The sequence below is a fragment of the Prionailurus viverrinus genome, chromosome A1, assembly GCF_022837055.1.
Source record: "Prionailurus viverrinus isolate Anna chromosome A1, UM_Priviv_1.0, whole genome shotgun sequence".
NCBI lineage: Eukaryota > Metazoa > Chordata > Mammalia > Carnivora > Felidae > Prionailurus > Prionailurus viverrinus.
Window position 1 is genome coordinate 141,547,310 of NC_062561.1, and position 23,057 is coordinate 141,570,366.

General features: G+C 41.0%; 1 protein-coding gene across 3 annotated transcripts in view; it reads left to right on the forward strand.

Annotated features, from left to right (window-relative positions):
- IQGAP2 (IQ motif containing GTPase activating protein 2) overlaps positions 1-23,057 on the forward strand; it is a 298,358-nt gene that overhangs the window by 256,879 nt on the left and 18,422 nt on the right. For all 3 annotated transcript variants that reach the window (XM_047859837.1, XM_047859848.1, XM_047859856.1), the window contains 9 exons: positions 1,123-1,272; positions 3,994-4,157; positions 6,278-6,502; positions 7,942-8,082; positions 8,423-8,507; positions 8,953-9,185; positions 11,712-11,844; positions 15,050-15,152; positions 15,668-15,809. In XM_047859837.1, coding sequence (XP_047715793.1) covers positions 1,123-1,272; positions 3,994-4,157; positions 6,278-6,502; positions 7,942-8,082; positions 8,423-8,507; positions 8,953-9,185; positions 11,712-11,844; positions 15,050-15,152; positions 15,668-15,809 — 1,376 coding nt within the window. The remainder of the gene's footprint in view (positions 1-1,122; positions 1,273-3,993; positions 4,158-6,277; positions 6,503-7,941; positions 8,083-8,422; positions 8,508-8,952; positions 9,186-11,711; positions 11,845-15,049; positions 15,153-15,667; positions 15,810-23,057) is intronic.

Below are 23,057 nucleotides of genomic sequence, written 5' to 3' on the forward strand. Positions count from 1 at the left end.
GTATTATGAATAACTGAGCATTCATATACATGTTTTTGTGTGAACGTATGTTTTCTGTTCTCTTGGATATACACCTGAGAGTGGAATTGCTGGGTTGTATGGTAATTCTGTGTTTACTTTCAAAAAACTGCCAAAATATTTTCTAAGTGGCTATAGTTTACACTCCTACCAACAAGGTATGAATTGAGAAAATGTCTATTCAAATCTTTTGCCCATTTTTGATTGGACTGGGGTTTTTTGGGGGTTGTTTTTTTTTTTTTTTGAGATGCAAGACTTCTTTGTATCCCTTTTTCTTTTTTTTTTTTTAATTTTTTTTTTTAACGTTTATTTATTTTTGGGACAGAGAGAGACAGAGCATGAACGGGGTAGGGTCAGAGAGAGGGAGACTCAGAATCGGAAGCAGGCTCCAGGCTCTGAGCTGTCAGCACAGAGCCCGACGCGGGGCTCGAACTCACGGACCGTGAGATCATGACCTGAGGTGAAGTCGGCCGCCTAACCGATTGAGCCACCCAGGCGCCCCTGTATCCCTTTTTCGATGCATAATTTGCCAATATTTTCTCCCCTTCTGTGAGTTGTCTTTTTATTAATAGTGTCCTTTGAAGCATAAAGGTTTTACTTTTCATGAACTCCAATTTATCTTTTTTTCTTTTGTCACTAGTACTTTTGGTATCCTAACTAAGAAACCATTGCCTGATCCAGGGGGAACAAAGATTTATGCCTAGGTTTTCTTTCAAATAGTTTTAGCTGCTGCATTTAGTTCTTTGATGTCTTGTGAGTTAATTTTGTTTATGGTGTGAGGTAGGGGTCTGACTTCTTTCTTTTAAATGTGAATGTCCAGTTATCCCAGAATCATTTGTTGGAAACACCGTTCTCTCCTTAATGAAATGTATTGATGCCTATATTACATCTTAAAAGCAAATAAGTGCAGCTTTGGAGAACAAATATTGTAAAAGCCAAACTCACCTGTGAGCTGGATTTCCTTAACATTCTCAGTCCTTTGTTTCTTCATGAATGAAATGTGGAAAATCAGTCTTTCCAACTATGTGTTTCAGGATGTGTATGAAGGAAGGAGATAAAGAATACCATAGTAAAAAGTAGTCCTTTCATAATTTTTTCTTCCAGGATGTAATTTCACACAGAACAAAGCTGAATAAGAAAAAACATGGAGAAATGCAAATACTGAATAACACTGACAGCCAGGGAATTAAAAGTTTAAGTAAGGAGAGGAGAAAAACACTAGAAACTTATCAGCAGCTGTTTTATCTTTTACAGGTGAGAACATTTGCTTTTACTCTAAGTTTTGGATCGATATGTTTTGGATCACTCTAAGTTTTATGGTTTACAGTGCAATTTCCCCCGTGCTAAAGTTGTGGTAGCTGACATGTTTTGAGCGCCTACTAAGTACCACGTGTCGTTCTGGGATGTTTGGCATTCATTATCCCATGTAATTCTTACTACAACCCTGGGAACCATCAGAAAATAGTAATTATTGTTATTCCCCTATTATGTGTGAGAAAACTGAGACACAGCTGGCAGAGGGCAAAGCAAGGGTATTGGAAACCAGTCAGTTTGACTTTGGAGCCCCTGTTTTCGTGACATTATATTATAGTTATCTTCAGAAACCGTATACACCTAATAATAACATAAGTAGATGCTGTCAGCCATGAAAAAAAAGTATGTGAAAAATGGATCTTGACCTGTACCAGCTTGCCCTTCATGCAAGAAAAGAGCCAGAGAGTTTGGATTAGGGAAATAGGGTATCTTTTTTATTTCATTATTTTCATGCCATTACTCTGATGTAAATGAACCGTAATTCTCTACTGCTTCCAGGGTGCAGGTGAAAGCTAATCAGCTGAGCTGCTTGTGGTTGGACTGTGGTAGACCAGCTATTGTTTTGGTTAATCCCTCATTCACCTCATCTACCCTACTAGCTCATCCACTTAGTCCCAAGGAAACTGAGTAAGCGCTAGTGATAAACAAAGCCTCCCCTTGGGCAGGAAATCTTTCCCCCAAAAGTTCAATCAGCCCGACTTGCCTGAGTCGGGTATCCCTTTGTGTGGCTGCTTCTGCTTGTGATGGTGATTCCCTCAAGGCCTGGAGGTGCCTGAATCTTTGCCTGAGGATGGCTCTGGCAGGTGGTATACAGAGAACACATTACTCAAACCATGAATGAAGTGTGGTTTGCCCTAAGGAGAGAAGTTATGTTAACTTTAGCAGGGTTGAGAAGTCTACCTGGAATAATAGATTGTAAAGCAAGTGTAGTGCCACAGACGGCCACAATGTGGCAGCATACAGAAAATGTTAAAACGGTATTGTTCCAGGAATCCATTGCTTAATTAACACCAGCAACCATCCCAGAAAGGAAGGGTTTTTGTCTACCTAAATTAGAAGACTAGTCATGCACCACTTGGAAATTTAATCTTTGACATTTATTCTTTTTGATATCCATGAACCTCCCAAATGTATGAGGCTTCTTTAGGATTCAGCTTGTAATGTTAGATTTTGATAGATATTGTGTCATAAGGAAAGTGGAAGTAGTCATTGGCCTAAGACTTCTATTTTTTACCCTGTTCCATAAGTAGAGACCCACTAATAGAAAGGGTAAAAAGCACAGGAACATATTGAGAATATTCCCACCAAGTTGGATTCCCCAAACAACCCAAAACTGATAGTCCCAGAGCATGCCCGTTCAGTTGTACAAAGGGAAGTGTCTCTTGAAACCGTGTATTTTTCTTTACTTTTCCTCTCTCTCCTTTGGAGACATTAGCCCAAGATCATTGAGGAAACTGTATAAAAGCAAGTGGTCTGGATTTGGCCTTTGGTTACTGCCTTGGCAAGAATTCTTAGCCAAAGCACAGGACAGCTAATATAGAGATTGTTGAGTTTGCCTCTTCAGTATGAGCCTAAATGTAAAACTTTCAGGTCATCTGGGAGGAACGAGGAGTAGGATTCTTTAGCTTTAGAGTGAGTTTCCTTTCTCATAATCCCATGCTTAGTGTGGGAAAAGAATCACTGTAGCACTGTAAAGAAAAACGTCCTCAGCTACTGCTTCAGAAAATTTCAGCCAATAATTATTGAGCTTGAAAGTAAATTTAGTAGTAAAGTAAACGAGAATTTGTGTTTTCTTAAAAACTTCGAAGCAAAACTGCTTGGGTGTATTAAGTGAACACGAGTTTCCATGTATGGAAAAGTTTCTTTTCTCATCGGAAAGAAGGTGAAGGGTAGGATATTTACTTTCTTTGCATGAATATTTTCCTCTCTTGCCTAAATAATAGTTTTTCTCCTCTAACTTCCACCGGGCTGGTGTAGCTGTTGGAGAAAACCCATATAACCCGAAGTCTGTTATTGTTATCTCAGGAGCTCCACCCTGAGCCGAGCCCTCAGAACTCCACATCAATTTTCTTTTTTTAATTCTTGAGTTCTAAGGTATCTTTTTTACCCCCTGTCACTTTCTTCTGCTTTTCGTCTATCAACTGTCCTGACCTTCACCCTTCTCTTCAGCCTCCCTACCTCACTCCTACCTTCTCTCTCCTTGGAAAACATCATGACCATCCCACTGTCTCTACATGCAAACATACCCTTTTTCTAGACTCAGAATATGGGATGTATTTCCTTCTATTCATTCAGCAGTCCTTCTGGAATAGTCTGCCAGTATCTTCGGATACAAGATTCTGTTTTCCACCCCCTCTCTCTTCTGTGTCTCTATAATAAATATTAATATGTGACTTGAAATGGTTAACAGTATAAAGTGCACACAGTTGTATTTCATTAAATAAATAAATCCTGTTGTAGCTTTCTAATATAACTTCCTGTGGTATCGATATTAGCTGATACCTTTTAAAGTATTATTTTGTGTCAGATACTCCACTAGAGGCTTTATGCGTATTAAATTACTGAAGGGCAGGGAATTGGGTACTCCTTTCTGCTTTAATAATATATTAACATACAGTTTTTGGGGGGGGGACTTTGTCTCTCTTCTCTCTTTTCTTTTAGACCAATCCTTTATATCTGGCTAAGCTGATTTTCCAGATGCCACAGAACAAGTCAACTAAATTTATGGATACTGTTATTTTCACACTATACAATTATGCCTCCAATCAGCGAGAAGAATATCTACTCCTCAAGCTTTTTAAGACAGCTCTGGAGGAAGAAATAAAGTAGGTATATAAATATATATGTAAAGATATTAATGAATAGATCATTTTAGATTATCATTATTTGCTAAAATAATATTTAAATTATTCTCAGAAATGACTCATACATATTAAAGTGTATCAAATTCCTTAAGAAATTTCTACATCACTATAGATACATTCATGTACAGCTTTCTCCCACCAGTGATACCTTTTTTTACTGCTAAATTAACTTTTGATTTTGCAAGTATGCAACAACTTGAAAATCAAAAGGTTTTTGAAAGTCAGTGAAAAAAAATTTAACTTAATTAAAATTCTGTGAGTAATAAAGTTATAAACAGATGGGGGTAACAATCTCTGCCAAATAGTCTTTTTATACTTCTCTTACTGGAATTAAACTGCTTTTCGCTGATTTCAGATTCAGTTAAGGTAAGGAAAAAAATGTGGATATCTATACTAAGTGGGCAAAAAAAAAAAAAAAAAATTGAAAATGCCCTTAGCAACTAGCTAGAACCTAAACTGCCTTCCTGGCTTCTTAATACCTTAAGCTATACTATTTCCTACAGATCTCTGAAGCATATTAGCTAGGAACCTCTGCCCTCAGGGTATCTGTGAACCAACATGAGAAATATATGGGAATGTGTGCACTGAAATAAATAAGTACTAATGAATGATCCATATCGTGTAACAGATCAGAGGGATAGAAAGAAAAGTTCCAGTTACAAATGGTATTGTAATAGTGATGTGACAGGACAGATGGCTGCTACGCTTGTGGTACACCTAGCATAACATATAAACTTGTCAGAACACGAAGTTGTATACCTGAAACTAACATTGTGTGTCATCGGTCCTCAAATTAAGAAGTAATAAATATATACATACATACATAAGGAAAACTCCACTTAAATTAGGTTACTCAATAAAGATTTTGTGGAAGAAGAAGTCATTGATCCAAATCCTTGAAGTATATCTATAGTTTTTTATAAGAAAAAGTGGAAAAGGGAAATAAGGCACACCGCTGACAGAAACAGCACGGGCCAAAGTCCAAGAAAGCCAGTAGGATCAATCTAGCCAAGATGCTATTTAACCCAGATGACTGGGAGGTGGAGCTAAAAGGATAGGTTGGGCCAGATCATGGGAGTCGCTGAGTGTAGGCCTGAGTGCAACGCGCTGTTTTACTTCCTGTGAAGGTGTGAAAGGCCTTTGAGTGGGGTATTGACCCAGCCGCTTTGGGTTTTTACAAGAATTGTTCTGCTGCTGTGTATGAATAGAATAGATTATAGCTGCCCAGGTCAGAAAAATGGGGGAGTCAGAAGGAAAAAGGTGTAGTTGGGAGTGTTAGAGCAATATGAGCTACAGGTATAGAATTTATGGGTGAAAATGCTCAGCAGAAAACTGGAAATTGAAGACCCAACTCCCAGGAAGGAGAAGTGGATTACTCACTGGGCTCAGAGGACAATTTCCAAAGAGATGGTAATTGAAGTTGCACGTATGAGTGAGGTCTGAGGATAGATCATGGAGAAAGACATGAGTGGGAACAGTTAAAATGTGGGAAGCGGAGCAGCAAAGGAAAAAGAGGGAATGACTGAGTAAGGTAAGAACCGGAATGCAGCTCTATGAGACTGTAAAGGAAAAGGGGGTACAGAGGGGGCCAGTGGTCGTGCGGGAGCGTCAGAGGTTGCACAGAGGTGAAAGGGAGGAGGAGAAGGGACGCTCACGGGAGTTGGCAGTCAGCAGTCGAGAAAAGCTCTCTCAGCCATGTGACATAGTCTCAGCCAGAAGCTGCCCCGCAGTCAATTTGGGATTCGAAGAAGCGGAGTTCATTGAATCAAGAAAGTTGTTTTTGAAATTTGATAACTAGACGGGACATAATACTTGCACAGTGGTACCCTGTATTCTTCTTAGTGTTGGTCCACTTTCAGTTCCTTCCTGCCTTCTAGACTGAAATTGAGGCTGAGCACTTAGGTTTTAAGTGCTTGAGTCCCTCAAATAAGGAACACACGTATCAGAAATGATCGCTTCCTTTTAAACCACACCATCTTTGATTTTCATGGAGCAAGTCCTTGCTTGCCAGAGGGACCATACACTGTTGAAAACTCTGTACATAGAGGCAAACCACTTGTTTTGGTCTGGGCTTGTTTTAGGTCAAAGGTGGATCAGGTACAGGACATAGTGACTGGGAACCCCACCGTCATCAAGATGGTTGTGAGCTTCAACAGGGGGGCCCGTGGACAGAACACCCTGCGCCAGCTCCTGGCTCCCGTAGTGAAAGAGATCCTCGATGACAAGTCCCTGACCATCAACACAAACCCCGTAGAGGTGTACAAGGCTTGGGTGAACCAACTAGAAACACAGACTGGAGAAGCCAGGTAACTGAGGCCGGAAGATGTTGGTTTTGCAGTCGTGTTTTATTACCATTTTTACATGGTTATTATATATACTCTAAACTCTGTGAAAAGAACAAAATTTAGGGGCACCCGGGTGGCTCAGTCGGTTAAGTGTCCAGCTCTTGGTTCCGGCTTAGGTCATGATCCCACAGTTTATGGGTTTGAGCCCCACATCAGGCTCTATGTTCACACTGCAGAGCCTGCTTTGGATTCTCTCTCTCTCTCTGCCACCCTCCACCCCTCCTCCCCCCAGTCCCCAGCCACTGCTCATGCTCTCTCTCTCAAAATAAATAAAAGCTTTTTTAAAAAAGTTTTAAAAAAAACAAAATGTACTATCCAGAGTCAGTTTTCAATTCAAGATGTTACTCCCTTTAACATATCCATGCAGGCCACATTCTTGGACTCATCTTGGTTTTTTGCATGGTATTTTCACATTTCAGTACCAGTTGAGCCCCAAAGCCACAATTTCTGTAATTCTCTGCCTTGGTTCTTCGTCGTGTGTTTCTAAACCTAGACCTAGAAATGGCACACCTCCTCACCTGATGATATGCACTGTTTCACAACTCCCAAGTGAGTGGCTTGCCTGCGTAAGCATTAATAAGCCAGGTGGAATGGGCTTATTCTGGGTGGTAGTTTGTAGATCTAAGCAATCCCGGCTTTTTATTTTCTGCAAAAGGATGCCTTGTGCAATAGTTCAGATACGCACAGAGAATTACATGGATGGTTCTCACGCACTGTCTGTAACAGCAAAAAGTTGGGGAAAGTCAAAATATTTAGCTTTGAGGAATTTGTTAAATAAATGTTTGTATAACACATAGTAGACTAATAACTGTTTGGAATAATGATATATTTTTATCAGTATGGAAAAATGCTTGTATAGTTTTCAGTTGCAGGTGGGTAAAATAACCCACTTTCTATAAAATATATATACATGTGTATGTACACACACACACACACACACACACACACACACACACACAGGATCTGTGTGGGATATGCCTAGGCACCAACTCCATTATACCCAGGCGTATGGAAGGCCCACATACCCAGAATTATACAGTAGTACCTAGAAAGCTATGCATCAGGATGTGGAAAATGGTTGTCTCTAGGTTGGTATTGTTGTTTGCCTATATGCATTTTTTTTTCTGTAAGGAACATACCGCTTTTTTGTAATTGAAGAGATAGAAAGTTAGGTTTATATCATTTGAGTCGCCCGTTATTTTGCCACAAGAGCCCCAAGAGGGAGCCTGAAGTCCCCCTGATCCACTAGTGACAGAGGGACTGTCTGGGCATGTAGGGCCTCCCCTGAGTGGGTAGAGTCCGCTTCACTGTACAAAGCTTGATAGCAGAAACAGCTTGGCAAGGACACAAATGCTTATTCCAAGGCCCCAATTAATCGAAGGCCCTTGTTGTGTTTTCAGCAAGCTGCCTTATGATGTGACCACAGAACAAGCTCTGACATACCCAGAAGTGAAAAATAAACTGGAGGCATCCATTGAGAACCTGAGAAGGGTCACGGACAAAGTCCTGAAATCTATCATTTCTTCCCGAGATCTACTACCGTAAGTTGTACATGTAGCAACGTAAACATTCTTCACTGACAGTTCTTGAAATGCTATGTAAAAGAAATCATGGCAGTAAAGAGAGGAGTGTTCCCTGATACTGTTTGACTACTTTAAAAGATTGCTTGTGTTTGCATTTTAAGTGCACAACTGTTCTCTAAAGAGGGGACGCTCAGTTACTATCATCGGTGAAGGTCCTGTGATTCTGTTACCATCTCATTTTATGTTTAATTTTTTAAGACCACTGCTCAGCTTTAGTTGACAGGAACAACTGCTATGCATTTCTTCCTCACTTAGCCTTTTTTCCATTATTTTCTTTTGTCATCTGTTTTACATGTAGTTATGGATTGAGGTATATAGCCAAAGTACTGAAGAATTCGATCCATGAGAAATTTCCTGACGCCACAGAAGATGAACTATTAAAGGTAGATTTTCAAGGGTCATCTCACCCTAGCCTCCCCTGGGGGTGTCAGCCAAAATTACCAGCATACCATTTTGTGAGATTTTTTTTTTTTATCTCCTGTATACCTGTGTGTAAAAAGTTACAGGTCTTCTGTTTTTAATGACTGTCAAGATTATTGATTATGCTGAGTTTACTTTGGAGATCTTACACATTATTGACATTCTGCATTTAGAGCACTTTGGGGCAGTATGGTCTAATCAATTCTATTTCTCACCAAAAATAATTTTGTTAACTATACTAGTAATGGGTGATTCTGTTCACTCCCTTTACCTAACTCCTTTATAGGATTCAGATCAGAAAATGATCTTTCTTGGGAAATGTCAGTAAATACTGACTTCAGTTTAAAGGAATCTAAAGCTCTTGAGTTTTTTCTCTTAAAAATAGTCTTTTCCTCTGCATTACCCCAGATTGTTGGAAACCTCCTGTACTATCGGTACATGAACCCAGCTATCGTAGCTCCTGACGGCTTTGATATCATCGACATGACAGCCGGAGGTCAGATAACTTCCGACCAAAGGAGAAATTTGGGATCGGTGGCCAAGGTTCTTCAGCATGCAGCCTCCAATAAGCTGTTTGAAGGAGAAAATGAGCATCTCTCATCTATGAACAATTATTTATCAGAGACCTATCATGAGTTCAGGTGAGAGGGCTCATGGCCTGTGGAGAAACTTGGAAGATGATGAACAAGAATAATGTGTGTTCTGTACACAGAACTGGAGTTGGGGGTGAGGGACGGGAGCCTCCGGTGGTGGCGTGCATTTTTTCTGGTTGGCTCTGTGGGGAAAGAGGAGGGGTACTTATGTCTGGGGCTCCCCGTCCCACCCCTGTACCCAGTACCCCTGCCATACTGAGTCATCCCCAGATGTTTGATTTCTGCTGTGGACAAAACGAAATGTTTATTTTTCCTGGTATGCTGCAGGCTGATAGTACTTAGAATAAAAGTCAGAATGGCTGATGTCTTCTTCATTGAACTTAAGAAGATAGTTTTTGAGTTTTTTGTTTGTTTGTTTTAAAGAATGTGTCCAGTGAGAAAGAACCTGCTTATCTGCATCAAACACTTTAGTAGGAAATGGAGTATTTGGTTTTCAAAAAGCCAGGAAAATCCAGCTTTTATATTTCTTGTGGATTGTATATGAATATGTCCTATTCTCAAACCTCTCTTAGCCGTGTAAGACTTAATGTCATTGACTTGATATGTATTTCCAAATTACATCCCTATTCTTTCTGTGGGTACATTTTAGGAGTGAGTCTGGTGGGAAGATGTACTCACCCTGAGCTCTCCAAGGAAGCATGTTCAACTTGGCATTTGTTTTTTCTCTTGTTGCCATTCGATTGGTAGTAGGTCATAGAAATAAGACACAAATATGGACTCTTTGACTCCTCACTTGGAAAATTCATTTCCCATTCCTCAGTTTCCTCTGGATTAGTGATTTATCTACTCACAGGTAGTTCATGATCACTGTTCTCTCTTTAGAATTGTAGCCTCTTGGGAGCCTGGGTGGCTCAGTTGGTTAAGCATCCGACTTTGGCTCAGGTCATGATTTCACGGTTTGTGAGTTCAAGCCCCACGTCAGGCTCTGTACTGACAACTCGGAACCTGGAGCCTGCGTTGGAGTCTGTGTCTCCCTCTGTCTCTGCCCCTTCCCCGCTCATGTTCTTTCTCTCACAAAAATAAATAAACATTAAAAAAAAACAGAGAAAAAGAATTGTGACCTCTTGTGAGAAAACTCCCTCCAAATCCTCTTACTACAGGAAGTTTTGATTTCTCAAGCTGCTAATTTTAGTTCTTCTCACGGATGAATAAAGTACTATTTGTTGCATATCCTTATCTGCTATTACAGCTTCCCTTTACTTCCTTTCTTCTCAGATTATTGTTATCAAATATCTATGGTTCCAGCTCTTCAAAAAGAAAGCCAACCAAAGTCCCTCCTCACTTCCTTAAAATTCATACTTTTTCCTCTAACACTTGTATTTATCCTATGTGTTGCTCAGCAACCTGTTAAAAGTGTCAATGTCAAAGCGTAGAAAGACCAGCTGTCACCTGGAAACATGTTCTTCCCCCCCCCCCCCCCCCCCCACCAACATGGCTGTTTGCCATTTAACCTCTTCAGCCTTGGGCTGAGAAGGTAGAGGTCTTTTCTGGTGTATAAGCCTTGGGTACCTTAGGAGATAAACCAAGGATAATTTCAGATGTACAAAAATTTACTACATTATAGACGAAAATACCTTCTCTACCTGTACAAAGGATCATTCCTAAACCATGATCAGAGCACCTGCCTTTCTTGATCTCTCTAAATTTGCTGTTGTTGAAAGAGCAGACTTGTTAGACTCTGACTACTGGAGGAATGGGACCTTGTATGTATTTGTGTGTCTAGCCTTAACAGTCTTTCCCTTGGCCAGCAACCGTTGTTTGGATCAACTGGGAGTAGAGTAGGCTTAACTCGAATTTCTGTCAGGTTGGCAACAGAAGCTCTGAAGGATTATTAGTCCCAGGAGTTTGTGCTATGTAAAGTAGCACATTTGATGAATTGCTTTTCAGATTATTTTCTCTAGAATGATTTGATTCTTAGATCAAAGATTATCAGCCTCGACTTTTGTGTTTAAATTTCAGGGGCCCACTTTCAAAATAACATTTTTTTAGGGGCGCCTGGGTGGCGCAGTCGGTTAAGCGTCCGACTTCAGCCAGGTCACGATCTCGCGGTCTGTGAGTTCGAGCCCCGCGTCGGGCTCTGGGCTGATGGCTCAGAGCCTGGAGCCTGTTTCCGATTCTGTGTCTCCCTCTCTCTCTGCCCCTCCCCCGTTCATACTCTGTCTCTCTCTGTCCCAAATAAATAAATAAACGTTGAAAAAAAAATTTTTTTTTAAATAAATAAATAACATTTTTTTTAAATAACCTGCCCCGTAATTGGCTTACCCTGAGTCACTAATAGAACCGGGACCCTCTTTCTCTCTGCGTTCCTGTCTGAAGAGCTGGGTCCAACGTCCAGAAACATGGACTCAGCTTCCATAGCTAGGCGCCAGTCTGGAAGATACTATAAGAAATCCTCACGCAACCACAGTTTGGGAGAACAAAGCCCTAATCCTAATTCATGAGTTCCTCAGTGTTGGTTTACCTCAGAAATTTGCACCCTGTCTTAAGAATTTGGTTTTTTTTTTTTTTTGTTAGGAAATATTTCAAAGAAGCCTGTAATGTCCCTGAGCCAGAAGAAACATTTAATATGGATAAATACACAGATGTGGTGACAGTCAGCAAACCCGTCATTTATATTTCAGTTGAAGAAATCATCAGCACACATTCAGTAAGTGGGGTTGGAGAAGGGTCTTAGCAGTAGACACACGGTTCGGACGCCATTATCTTGAAAATGCTTAGTTTTTACCAGACTTAACTGTAAGCATGTGCTAGTAATACTTATGCTCTGAATACTAAGAAACCTTTGGTTATTTATTCCCTGACATTTGTACGTGGCTACAACTCCTTTTCCTAAACAAGTTACGTTTACTTTTTACATGGTATGTTTATTCCCTCTTGTGCATAATAAAACTCCTTCACCCAAACAAGGAAAGTTTACTTCTTACTTAATCCATTGTAAATGTGAAGATTAAGCCCTGAGCAGGGACAGGCCCTAATATTCCCCCACCCACCAGGGATACACTGCCTGGACCCCCCACACGATTTCTCTCTCCCTTTCAAGAATCTTCCCAGCTTTTCCAGTAAAATTCTGGGACAATGACAATATTCTCTCTAGTGGTGGATGTATAGAGAGGTCAAATAAGCAGGCTGCTTGAGATTAGGCAAGAGGAGACACCGCACCCAACATCAGCCACCTGCGAAGAATCATTCCTTTTGTTCTGGAAAACCCCATTTCTCACAGGCAGTTTCATAGTCTCTGCTATGTCATAATGTCTCCATCCAGATGGCGTGCAAACATTACTGCACTCAGCCATAAAAGGAGCATTAGGCATCTGTTGGGTCAGGGCCTTTAGCTCAGCATGGGAAGCCTTCGATGGCTTCTCAGTCATTTGAAATAAAAAGGCCAAGCATTGAGAGGTTTCTTTTGTTTTGTTTTGTTTTGTTTTGTTTTGTTTTGTTTTTAGATCATTTGGTACATATTTCCTTTTATCCTAAAAGAGAATGTTTTTAAAATAGCTTTGGGCCTTGCTACTCCAAAGTCTTGAGAACTTGTTAGCAATGTACCCCAGACCTGCATTCTTTTTTTTTTTAAGATTCTGTTTTTAAGTAATCCCTACACCCAGTGTGGGACTTGAATCCACAACCCCAGGATCAAGATTCATGTGCTTTACCGACTGAGCCAGCCAAGTGCCCCCAGAACGGGCATTCTAACAAGAACCCAAGTTCTGCAGATACATACTGGAGATGAAGAAGCCTGGTTAAGGATATCCCCAGTGTGGATTATACCCACACGTAGGAGGAAAGCATAACAGATACACAGCTCTGAAAGGTCCTAGGTACACTCACAAGTGGCAAGGTGGGCTGCTTAAAATTTCAGGCTTTATTATTAAGCTCTTCCCAGAAACAAAATCCTGAGTACAGGCTTGGAAGAAAGACTGCATCTCCTTTCTATTTCCCTGTTTTACCGCTGGAACAGAGAATCTCCGTAAGTGTTTTGAGTGATCCTAAACTAAGGCAGGTCTGAATGACCAGCGGAAGGAGTGAGTCGGCTGATTAAATGAGAGGCTATACGTCTTTGCTCTCTGTATAAACACTGGAAATCACAAAACATGTGCAAGCAGCGCCACATTTGTAATGGCAATTTTCTAACGATCAAGTGGTCTCATTCCTATTTGAGCAACGAGTCTGTTGTCTCTTTTTATGGTAGATAATCCATCTCCAAAAAATGTCTGCATGCTGGCTACGCATTTGCTGAGGGCAGTATCCTCGTGCGGATAAAGTGGTGGGGAGTTCTCTTTTAGAATGAGACATTCTTTCCCAGGCATAGCAGAGGAAAAAATGTTACTGTATTAATTTACATTGTTACTCTTTAAGGAGAAATGGTCTGTTCTTTTCTGTTAGCAAAAATTTAAAACAGAATCCAATCCTGGGAAATACAGTTTGTGACCAATCTGGATTTTCCTCACAGTTAGATTGGAAGCAGATGTAATATCGTGGGAGGAAAGTAATTGCAGAGAAAAACTGTCTGTTGACTGTCTGTCTGAAATGAAGAGGTGTCCACAACCAGGCATAACAGCAGTTCACTTGGCCCAGCCTGTGGCCACATGCTTGCCCCTTGTCCTCTAAGGAACATGTAGAACCTCCAAACGCTCTTTAAAAAGACACTTTTGAGAAATGTGCATGTTCTGTAATTACCAGCCTAAAGGGTAGAAGCTAGCTGCCTAAATTTTCACTCTCCAGAGAAAGCAGCCACATCAGCTCTCCTATCCCCTCAGAGAACAAGGGCATAAATGTATCCATCTTACTTTGTTTTGTCTCTAACTTACTTTCCCCCCCAAAAATAGATATACTACCCTTCCAGATTTTACTGTGACATTATATCACCTCTATTACTTGTGTAATGTCTTCGCTTGCCTTTGATCCTTGTGGGGATTATGTACCTGAGGAAACACATCTGGGCCTCAGGTCAAGGAACTATATGGTCATTTCCGCCATCCCTACCCTTGAAAGATCTTCAATGCCAGGCAGATTAAAATAGCTAATAGTGGTGATTTTTTTTTAATATCCATAGTGTTTGATTACTGCATAATTCTTCCGTGAAGAGATATGGAAATGCCTTTCCAGTTTGTTACCAGTGTTAACCAAGGGACTTCTGCCTCATTTTAGGCTTTTTCCTCCCCAACTTTGACCTTTCCTCTAAAGGCGGCCTGGAGCACAGGGGTCGAAGTAGAAGTAGAAGGCTGCTCCTTGGCACACCTCACATGATCTTGCTAAAAGATGGTTTGTGAACACCTTTCACTGAGCTACAGTTTCTTCGTGTGGAGTAGGCACATCCCTTTGAGATAAAATTAAAAACTGTGTCACCTCCCTGAGGTCTCTGATTTGAATAAATGTCAGACTTGTGGGGCACCTGTGTGGCTCATTCGGTTAAGCATCCGACTTCAGCTTAGGGCATGATCTCACGGTTCGTGGGTTCGAGCCCCGCGTCTGAAGCCTGCTTCGGATTCTGTGTCTCCCTCTCTCCCTGCCCCTCCCCCGCTTGTGCTCTTATCTGCCTCTCAAAGATAAATAAACATTAAAAAATTAAAAAAATAAATAAATGTCTGACTTATAATTAAGATTCAAATAAATGATAGGGGTCCCTGCTTGGCTCATTCAGGAGAGCACACGACTCTTGATCTCAAGGTCGTGAGGTTATGCCCCATGTTGGGCATAAAGCTTACTTTGAAAAAGTAAAAATAAGATTAAAACAATATGAGAAGAAAATTATCTTGGAAAACTGGAAAAGGAACTTGATGTAAAAATGGTAGCACTTAAGAATTTACTTTTATTTGTGTGTGTGTGTATGTGTGTTTATTGCTTTATTGCTTTAGCTCCTGCTGGAACACCAGGATGCAATTGCTCCTGATAAACAGGACTTGCTGAATGAATTGTTGGAATTGCTGGGAGAGGTTCCTAGTGTGGAATCTTTTCTTGGTAAGAGCTTCTTCCTTCTGCTTATCCTGTGGTTGACATTTAGTTGTTTAGTTTTCCTAGTCTAGATCAAAAAAATCTTAATATTCAACTTTATTTAAGAAGATAACTACAGGGGCGCCTGGGTGGCTCATTCAGTTAAGTGTCTAACTCTTGATTTCGGTTCAGGTCGTGATCTCACAGTTTGTGAGATCGAGCCCTGCATCAGGCTCTGTGCTGTTAGAGCACAGAGCCTGCTTGGGATTCTCTCTCTCTTCTCTCTGTCTGCCTCTCTCCAACCCCTGCCCTCACCATGCTCGCTTGCTCGCTCGCTCGCTCTCTCTCTCTATCAAAATTAATTTTTAAAAAAAGAAACTTCAAAAAAAATAAAAGCCTCTCGCTGTATATTAGAAATTTTTTTTTATGAAGACCATTATCTCCTGTGCAACTGAGCCTTTCCTGTAAACCTTTATCTTGGGTTGCTGACGCCATCATCACAATGAGCAAATGGTAAGAGTAACAATGTTTTCTTTCTACAGGGGAAGGAGCAGTTGACCCCAATGACCCCAACAAGGCAAATACACTAAGCCAACTCTCAAAGATTGAGATCTCCCTTTATTTGACAAGCAAGTACAACATAGGGGACGGTGAAGCTGTTGATGGCCAGAGCCTCATGATAAAGTAAGTTTGGGGCTCAGCGGGCACATGTCTCCGATTATGCGTCTTCAACTATGCAAGTTGAAATAGACTGAATCCCCAAATCATTTTAGTATATCTAAATATTAAAATACATTATTCATCAAACATCTAACCAAACAAAGGATAATAGAGTATCATTTAAAAGGGAACAAAATACAATTTGTAATTTAGTTTATAATAGTTTATAAAGGCTATTTTTCGTTTGTTTGTTTGCCATGGAGCAGTTTTATTCCTTTCTTTTAAGAAACAAAGTGATTGATTCTGCCTGTAAAAATCCTGGGGCGCCTGGGTGGCGCAGTCGGTTAAGCGTCCGACTTCAGCCAGGTCACGATCTCGCGGTCTGTGAGTTCGAGCTCCGCGTCAGGCTCTGGGCTGATGGCTCGGAGCCTGGAGCCTGTTTCCGAGTCTATGTCTCCCTCTCTCTCTGCCCCTCCCCTGTTCATGCTCTGTCTCTCTCTGTCCCAAAAATAAATTAAAAAAAAACGTTGAAAAATCCTTAGGTAACTGAAGGGAAATAAGTGTTTCAGAGTGGTGAAAAGATTGGCAAGGAAGTGCCTTAAACCAAATTTAATGTCTGGCATAAAATATCTACAGAAAAGGCACACACATGGTAAGATATCCCACTGTCATTTGATTTATTAACTTGGTTTCCTATTAAACTAAGCCTGGATGTGTTTACCAGCTTTGACTTACACCCTACTTCCTGCCCAAAGATTTCAAATGAAACGTTCACACTTTTAATTTCTACCGCATTGGTTCCATCAAAGCTTCTTAGATATCCCACACCAGTCCTTTACGTAAAGAATGAGAAAGAATGAGGTACATCACCGTAAATCAAAACACCATAAACCAAAATGCTTGCTCAGCAACCAATATGGCTTTTAAGAACTTATGTAAACAGGGGCGCCTGGGTGGCTCAGTAGGTTAAGCGTCCGACTTCAGCTCAGGTCACGATCTCACGGTCTGTGAGTTCGAGCCCCGCGTCGGGCTCTGGGCTGACAGCTCAGAGCCTGGAGCCTGCTTCCGATTCTGTGTCTCCCTCTCTGTCTGCCCCTCCCCCGTTCATGCTCTGTCTCTCTCTGTCTCAAATAAATAAACGTTAAAAAAAAATTAAAAAAAAAAAAAAGAACTTATGTAAACAAGGATGCATGTTCTATGAGTGATGTGTTGGAGTGAGGTGGAGAATGGACGTAGAAACAGTGACCAAAATGGAATACTTACGTATTTAAATAATACTTGACACATTACTTCCAGGTTACACGTCCAGAGTTCTGACATGGTTTTCATTTGTAACAAGAGCTTTCTGTTCTGCCGCTGACATGATTCAAACAGCGCTCATTTCCAGTTAATTTTTTCCCAGATATTCACACTCATCCATAAAATGATGGGGCGGGGGGGCCTTGTTCATTGTCCTGTGCTGCAATGTGTGCTTCTTCTAATTAGGCTTGATTATTTTGTCCTCAGATCATCTAAGGCTTCATGCATTCATGTAGCAGATCTTTTGAGGACCCGTTCTGTATCCATGGCCCTGGCTTCACGCTGGGGAGACAGCAGTAAGAAGCCCTTAGCAGTCCCTGCTTCCCAGGGGTCTAAAGTCTGATGGTGGGGAGTACAGCTCAATTGCAGGACAGAAGCCAAGCTGCAGAACTCTTACACACTCTTGGCCTCTTAAGAGTTGAAGGTACTTCCTTAGACTGCTGATTACCAACTCATATTGAATTTGCAAAGAGACAACACAGAGCAGGGCAACAGAGACAGGGGAAGCTTTGCAATCTGTTCCCTGGGTTCCTCTGAGAAATTGCCAATTATAAAGGTAACTGGAAATGCAGAGACTCTGTGGTTCTGCCATGCAAATTAAATTAGGGCAAGTATCCTATGATCTCATATGCTTTGTCCTTAGAAGTAATGGGAAGAAATGTTTTCGTAATTGGTTTTGTCTGTTAGTTGAACATCATTTTCTAAATGCATTCAACTCACTTGTATGCATTAATGAATGGAAATCACAAAGTGGGTAGTCTAAAATACCACATATTCTCAATATCCTACATTTATATATATTTATACTTGTTTCTGAATGAGCGTGGATGGGTCTGCGAATTTTTGGAATTGATTTTAAAAGTTAGGTATGTTGGGCAACCATATATCTTAGCTAGGGAAACCTGGTCCATTGTCCTACTTACATCAGCCCTTGGATGGCCCTGTCCCAGCTCCCCAGCATGTGCTGGAAGCAATGCTGTCTGCTCCTTTAACCGCCATACTACGTAGAACCAGTGGTTTTTTTTTCTCATTGTTGTAAAATAAACATAACATAAAATTTACCGTTTTAACCTTTTAAAGTATACAAATGAGTGGCATTTTGTACGTTCAGAATGTCACACAACCATCACAACTTTCTAGTTCCAGAACTTCTATTAATCAGTTATTCCCCCACTACCCTCAGGGCTCTGTAGGCCCTGCCCCAGCGTCCCTAGTGCTTTCTGTCTCTATGAACTTGTCTTTTCTAGACATTTCATATAATTGCAATCATACACTATGTGATCTCTTGCATCTGTCTTCTTTGACTCCACATTATGTTTTTGGCCGAATAATATTCCCTTGTATGGATACAGCACATTGATCATGGACATTTGGGTTGTACCTTTTGACTATTGTGAATAGTATTGCTGTGACCATTTGTGTACAAGTATTTATTTGAACACCTATTTTCACTTCTTTTGGATATAAACCTAGGAGTGGAATTGCTGGGTCATAAGGTAATTCTAAGTTTAGCTTTCTGAGAAACTGCCAAACTTCTTTTCATAGTGGCTTTACCGTCTTGTATTTCCACCCCCAAGGTATAAGAGTTCGAACTTTTCCACATCTTCACAGACACTTATTTTCTGTCTTATGTTGTTACAGCCATTCTAGTGCATATGAAGTAGTATCTCGTTGTGATTTTGATTTACATTCCCCTGATGATAAATAATGTTGAGTTGTCCTTGTCAGCCATTTGTGTACCTTCTTTGTAGAAATGTCTGTGCAAGTCTTGGGCCTGTTTTTTGGTTTGTCTTTTTTGTTGCAGAGTTCTAAGAGCTCCTTCTATATTCTAGAGAGTAGACACCTGCCAGATTTATGACTTGCACATATTTTTTACTCCTATGGGTTGCCTTTTTATGCTCTTGGTAATGTCCTTTTATGCACAGAAGTTTTTTAACTTGATGAAGGACAGTTTATTTTTTGTTGTTGCTTGTGCTTTTGGTGTCATGAAATGAGAAATCATTGGGGCACCTGGGTGGCTCAGTTGGTTGAGCATCTGTCTTGAGTCTTGGTTTCTGCTCATGTCAGGATCCCAGAGTCATATCTCTCCCTCCCTCCCTATCTCCCCCACCCTCTCTCTCTCTCTCCCTCCTCCTCCTCCTCTTCTTCCTTCCCCTCCTTCCTCCTCCTCCTCCTTCCTCCTCCTCCTCCTTCCTCTCCTCCTCCTTCCTCTGCTCCTCCTCCTCCCCCTCCTCCTCCTCCTCCCCCTCCTCCTCCTCCCCCTCCTCCTCCCCCTCCTCCTCCTCCTCCTCCTCCCCCTCCTCCTCCTCCTCCTCCCCCTCCTCCTCCCCCTCTCCTCCTCCCCCTCCTCCTCCTCCTCCCCCTCCTCCTCCTCCTCCTCCCCCCCCCCGCACCTCTCTCACCCACTTGCACTCTGTCTGAAATTAAAAAAAAAAAATCCTTGCCCAACCCTGAGTCCTGAACATTTACTCCTATGTTTTCTTCTAAGAGTTCTATAGTTTCTTTTATGTTTAAGTGTATTACCCCTTTTGAGCTAATTTTTGTGTTTAGTGTAAGGCAGAAGCCCAATTTCATTTTTTTTTTTTTGCAGGTGCATGTTCATTTGTCTTACCGCTATTACTTAAAGACACTATTTTTCTCCCTTGAATGGACTTAGATACCCTTGTCGAAAGCCAATTGACCATACACGTATGACTTTCTGGACTCTTGATTCTATTCCATTGATCTGTGTCAGTCCTTATCCTAGTCCCACATTATATGGATCACTGTAACTTTGCAGTAAGTTTTGAAATTGCTAAGCATAAGTCTTCCAACTTGTTCTTTTTCAAGATTCTTTTGGTTTCCTGGGGTTCCTTGCAATTCGTAGTGAATTGTATGATCGACTTTTTCATGTATACAAAAGGACTACTAGGCTAGTGTTTTAATAATTCTTGATAATTTGCTGCTTTCATGGACCTCTGGGGTCTAGATAGTCTTCTTCTGGGCATATTTTAAGATCCTGCCATAGGAAGAGCCCCTCACTAAGCAGCCCGGTGATCAGTGTGGACGACAACCTGAAGAGAAGATTGTCCAAGTACCCTTCCTTGAAAGTGGGATTTGGATATTGCCCAGAAGATTGAACAGAGTTACTTTCATGATGTTAGGCAAACCTTACTTCCAAAGACATATATTTTAGGTATATATTTTTAAATCTTGTTAATAACAGACAATTATAAAATGTGTCAATGATAGCAAGCTTGAAGACCATTCAGCCCAAGTCTGTCTCTTTGTGGTGAGGAAATTTAAGTCTAAAATTATGGGAAGCAAGTAGCTAGTCCCTGACGTGCTTTAAACTCATGTGCCCTGTATCATGGATTCTCCATTAATACACACTTTAAATATTGATTTGAAAAGTTTTATGGGGATGTCTTTTCTCCAAGCTAACCAAATTCCTATCTCAAACATAATACATACTTCTTGAGGATCTTCATTACAGAACCGAATTTAACTAACATCAGACAAGGCCTTCAGGAAGTTAGTTTGAAATGGCCAATCATGGAATGAAGAGCATTTGGGATATGAAAGTATCTGGCTTTTCTCTAACAAAAAAAAAAAAACTTTCTTGCTTCCTTGTTAAACAGATTATGTTTTTAACTTTCACCAACGTCCCCTTATGATTAATTACAAAATAACTAGCTTTACAGTGATGAATAACTCATCTTCATGGGAGCACCTGCAGTAGAAGAATTTGAGACATTGTTAATATCCTTATGCTTGTAAACTTTATAGCGTGCTAATTAATAGTTAGATGAAGATGATAACAAACACCTATGGAGTGCTTACCATGTGACAGGCACTATCCTATAGATACAGGTAGATAATAATATGTATATTCATTCCTTCGTATATATATGAAATTTGTCATGTTATATTCTTGGCAACCACAAGAGGTAGAGGTTACTAACTATATTTTACATATGAGGCACAGAACAGACAAAAACTCTTTCCTAGGCAATATGGCTCGTGAGTGGAAAATGGATTCAGACTCAGATGGTCTTAAGTCTTGCAGGGCCTACACTCTTGATCACAAGATTTTACAACTCACTGAGGGCAAGGCCACTGCTTTTTGTATTCTTAGGAAACTTAGAATAAATAATGAGAATGATAGCAAAGCAGTTATTGCATAACTGATGCTGGGACTTCTTTCCAGGCCAAAGAGAAAGACTGACTAATAGATCTGAGACACATGAAGGCACATATGGGGATAGGGAGAAACATTCTGTTTCCCATCTGTGGGTTTATTAAATAAGGCACCTCAGTTTGGGCTACCGCCATTCTGTCAATAGTACCAAGCCTGGTGGTATTGAAAAAACAAACCAGAAAAACCTGGTTGAGGAATCCTGGGAAGACCTTGGATGACAGCCTGAATCTGTCACTTATTAGCCATAGAACTCTGAGCAACTCACCTACGCTTCAGTCTCCTCATCTATAAAAAGGGGGAGGGGAAGGAAGGGATGCAATGAGCAAATGAAGGCTGCATTAACACTTTATAAATTATTTAAAAAACTACACAACTGCAAATCTCTCTCATTATAACTTATGATTCAACTTAAAATGTGTGATCATGGGGCGCCTGGGTGGCTCAGTCGCATTAGTTCCAACTTCGGCTCAGGTCATCATCTTGCGCTTTGTGGATTTGAGCCCCGTGTCAGTGTCTGTGCTGACTGCTCGGAGCCTGGAGCCTGCTTTGGATTCTGTACCTCTCTCTCTGTCCCTCCCCTGCTCGCACTCTGCCTCTCAAAAATCAACATTAAAAAAAATTTTTTGGGGGGGGCGCCTGGGTGGCTCGGTCGGTTGGGCGTCCGACTTCGGCTCAGGTCATGATCTCACGTCCGTGAGTTCGAGCCCCGCGTCGGGCTCTGTGCTGACAGCTCAGAGCCTGGAGCCTGTTTCCGATTCTGTGTCTCCCTCTCTCTCTGCCCCTCCCCTGTTCATGCTCTGTCTCTCTCTGTCTCAAAAATAAATAAACGTTTAAAAAAAAATTTTTTTTTAATTTTTTTTAAATGTGTGATCTTTGGGACACCTGGCTGGCTCAGTCGGTAGAGCATGTGACTCTTGATCTCAGGGTGGTGAGTTCAAGCCCCACGTTGAACGTAGAGCTTACTTAAAAAAAAAAAAACAAAAAAAAACCCATGATCCTTATGGCCTTTATTAAGGTTGTTTTTCTACGAAAGTATGCGTGTTTAAGTAGAAGGCAACATTTGTGGGTTGCAATCATACTTTGCTGCCTGAGAGCTTTCAGTTGTCATCTCTCAAGAATTCGTTTTCTTACCACATGATTCAGTGGAGCATCTATCATCCCACCTGAAAGATTTCTTTGCTTTTGGTCCAAAACTAGCAGGGGCACTAAATGGCTAAGATGGTATTTGATGTCTGGTGATAAAAATGTATAATCGTATTAGAAGAATTTTAAACAACTGGAAGTGTTCCTTAGGTTCCACAAACATGAACTCCTTTTCAAACTTGGACAAAGTGTCAGGCAGAGGGGGAGGCTCAGGGATGCTACTGGTTCAGAGCATAGGAAAAGATGCCATGTGACTGGAATGGTCAAATCTGAGGGGCCATGCCAGTTTACAAGCACCACGTGGTCTCATTCACCAACAGTAGGATTTGAACACAGCTATGATGAACAAACTTCCTGGTGTATTTCTCTCTCTTTTTAAGTTTATTGACTTATTTTGGAGGGAGAGCACAAACAGGGGAGAGGCAGAGAGAGAGAATCCCCAGCAGATTCCATGCTGTCAGTGCAGACCACGATGCAGGGCTCCATCTCACAAACCATGTGATCGTGACCTGAACTGAAACCAAGAGGCAGGTGCTTAACCAACTGAGCCACCCAGGTGCCCCATCCTTGGTGTATTTCTTTCTTGCTTTTTTTTTTTTATTCTTCCTCAGAATTAGATACTTCCTCAAACAGGGAGGGTGGTAGAGTCC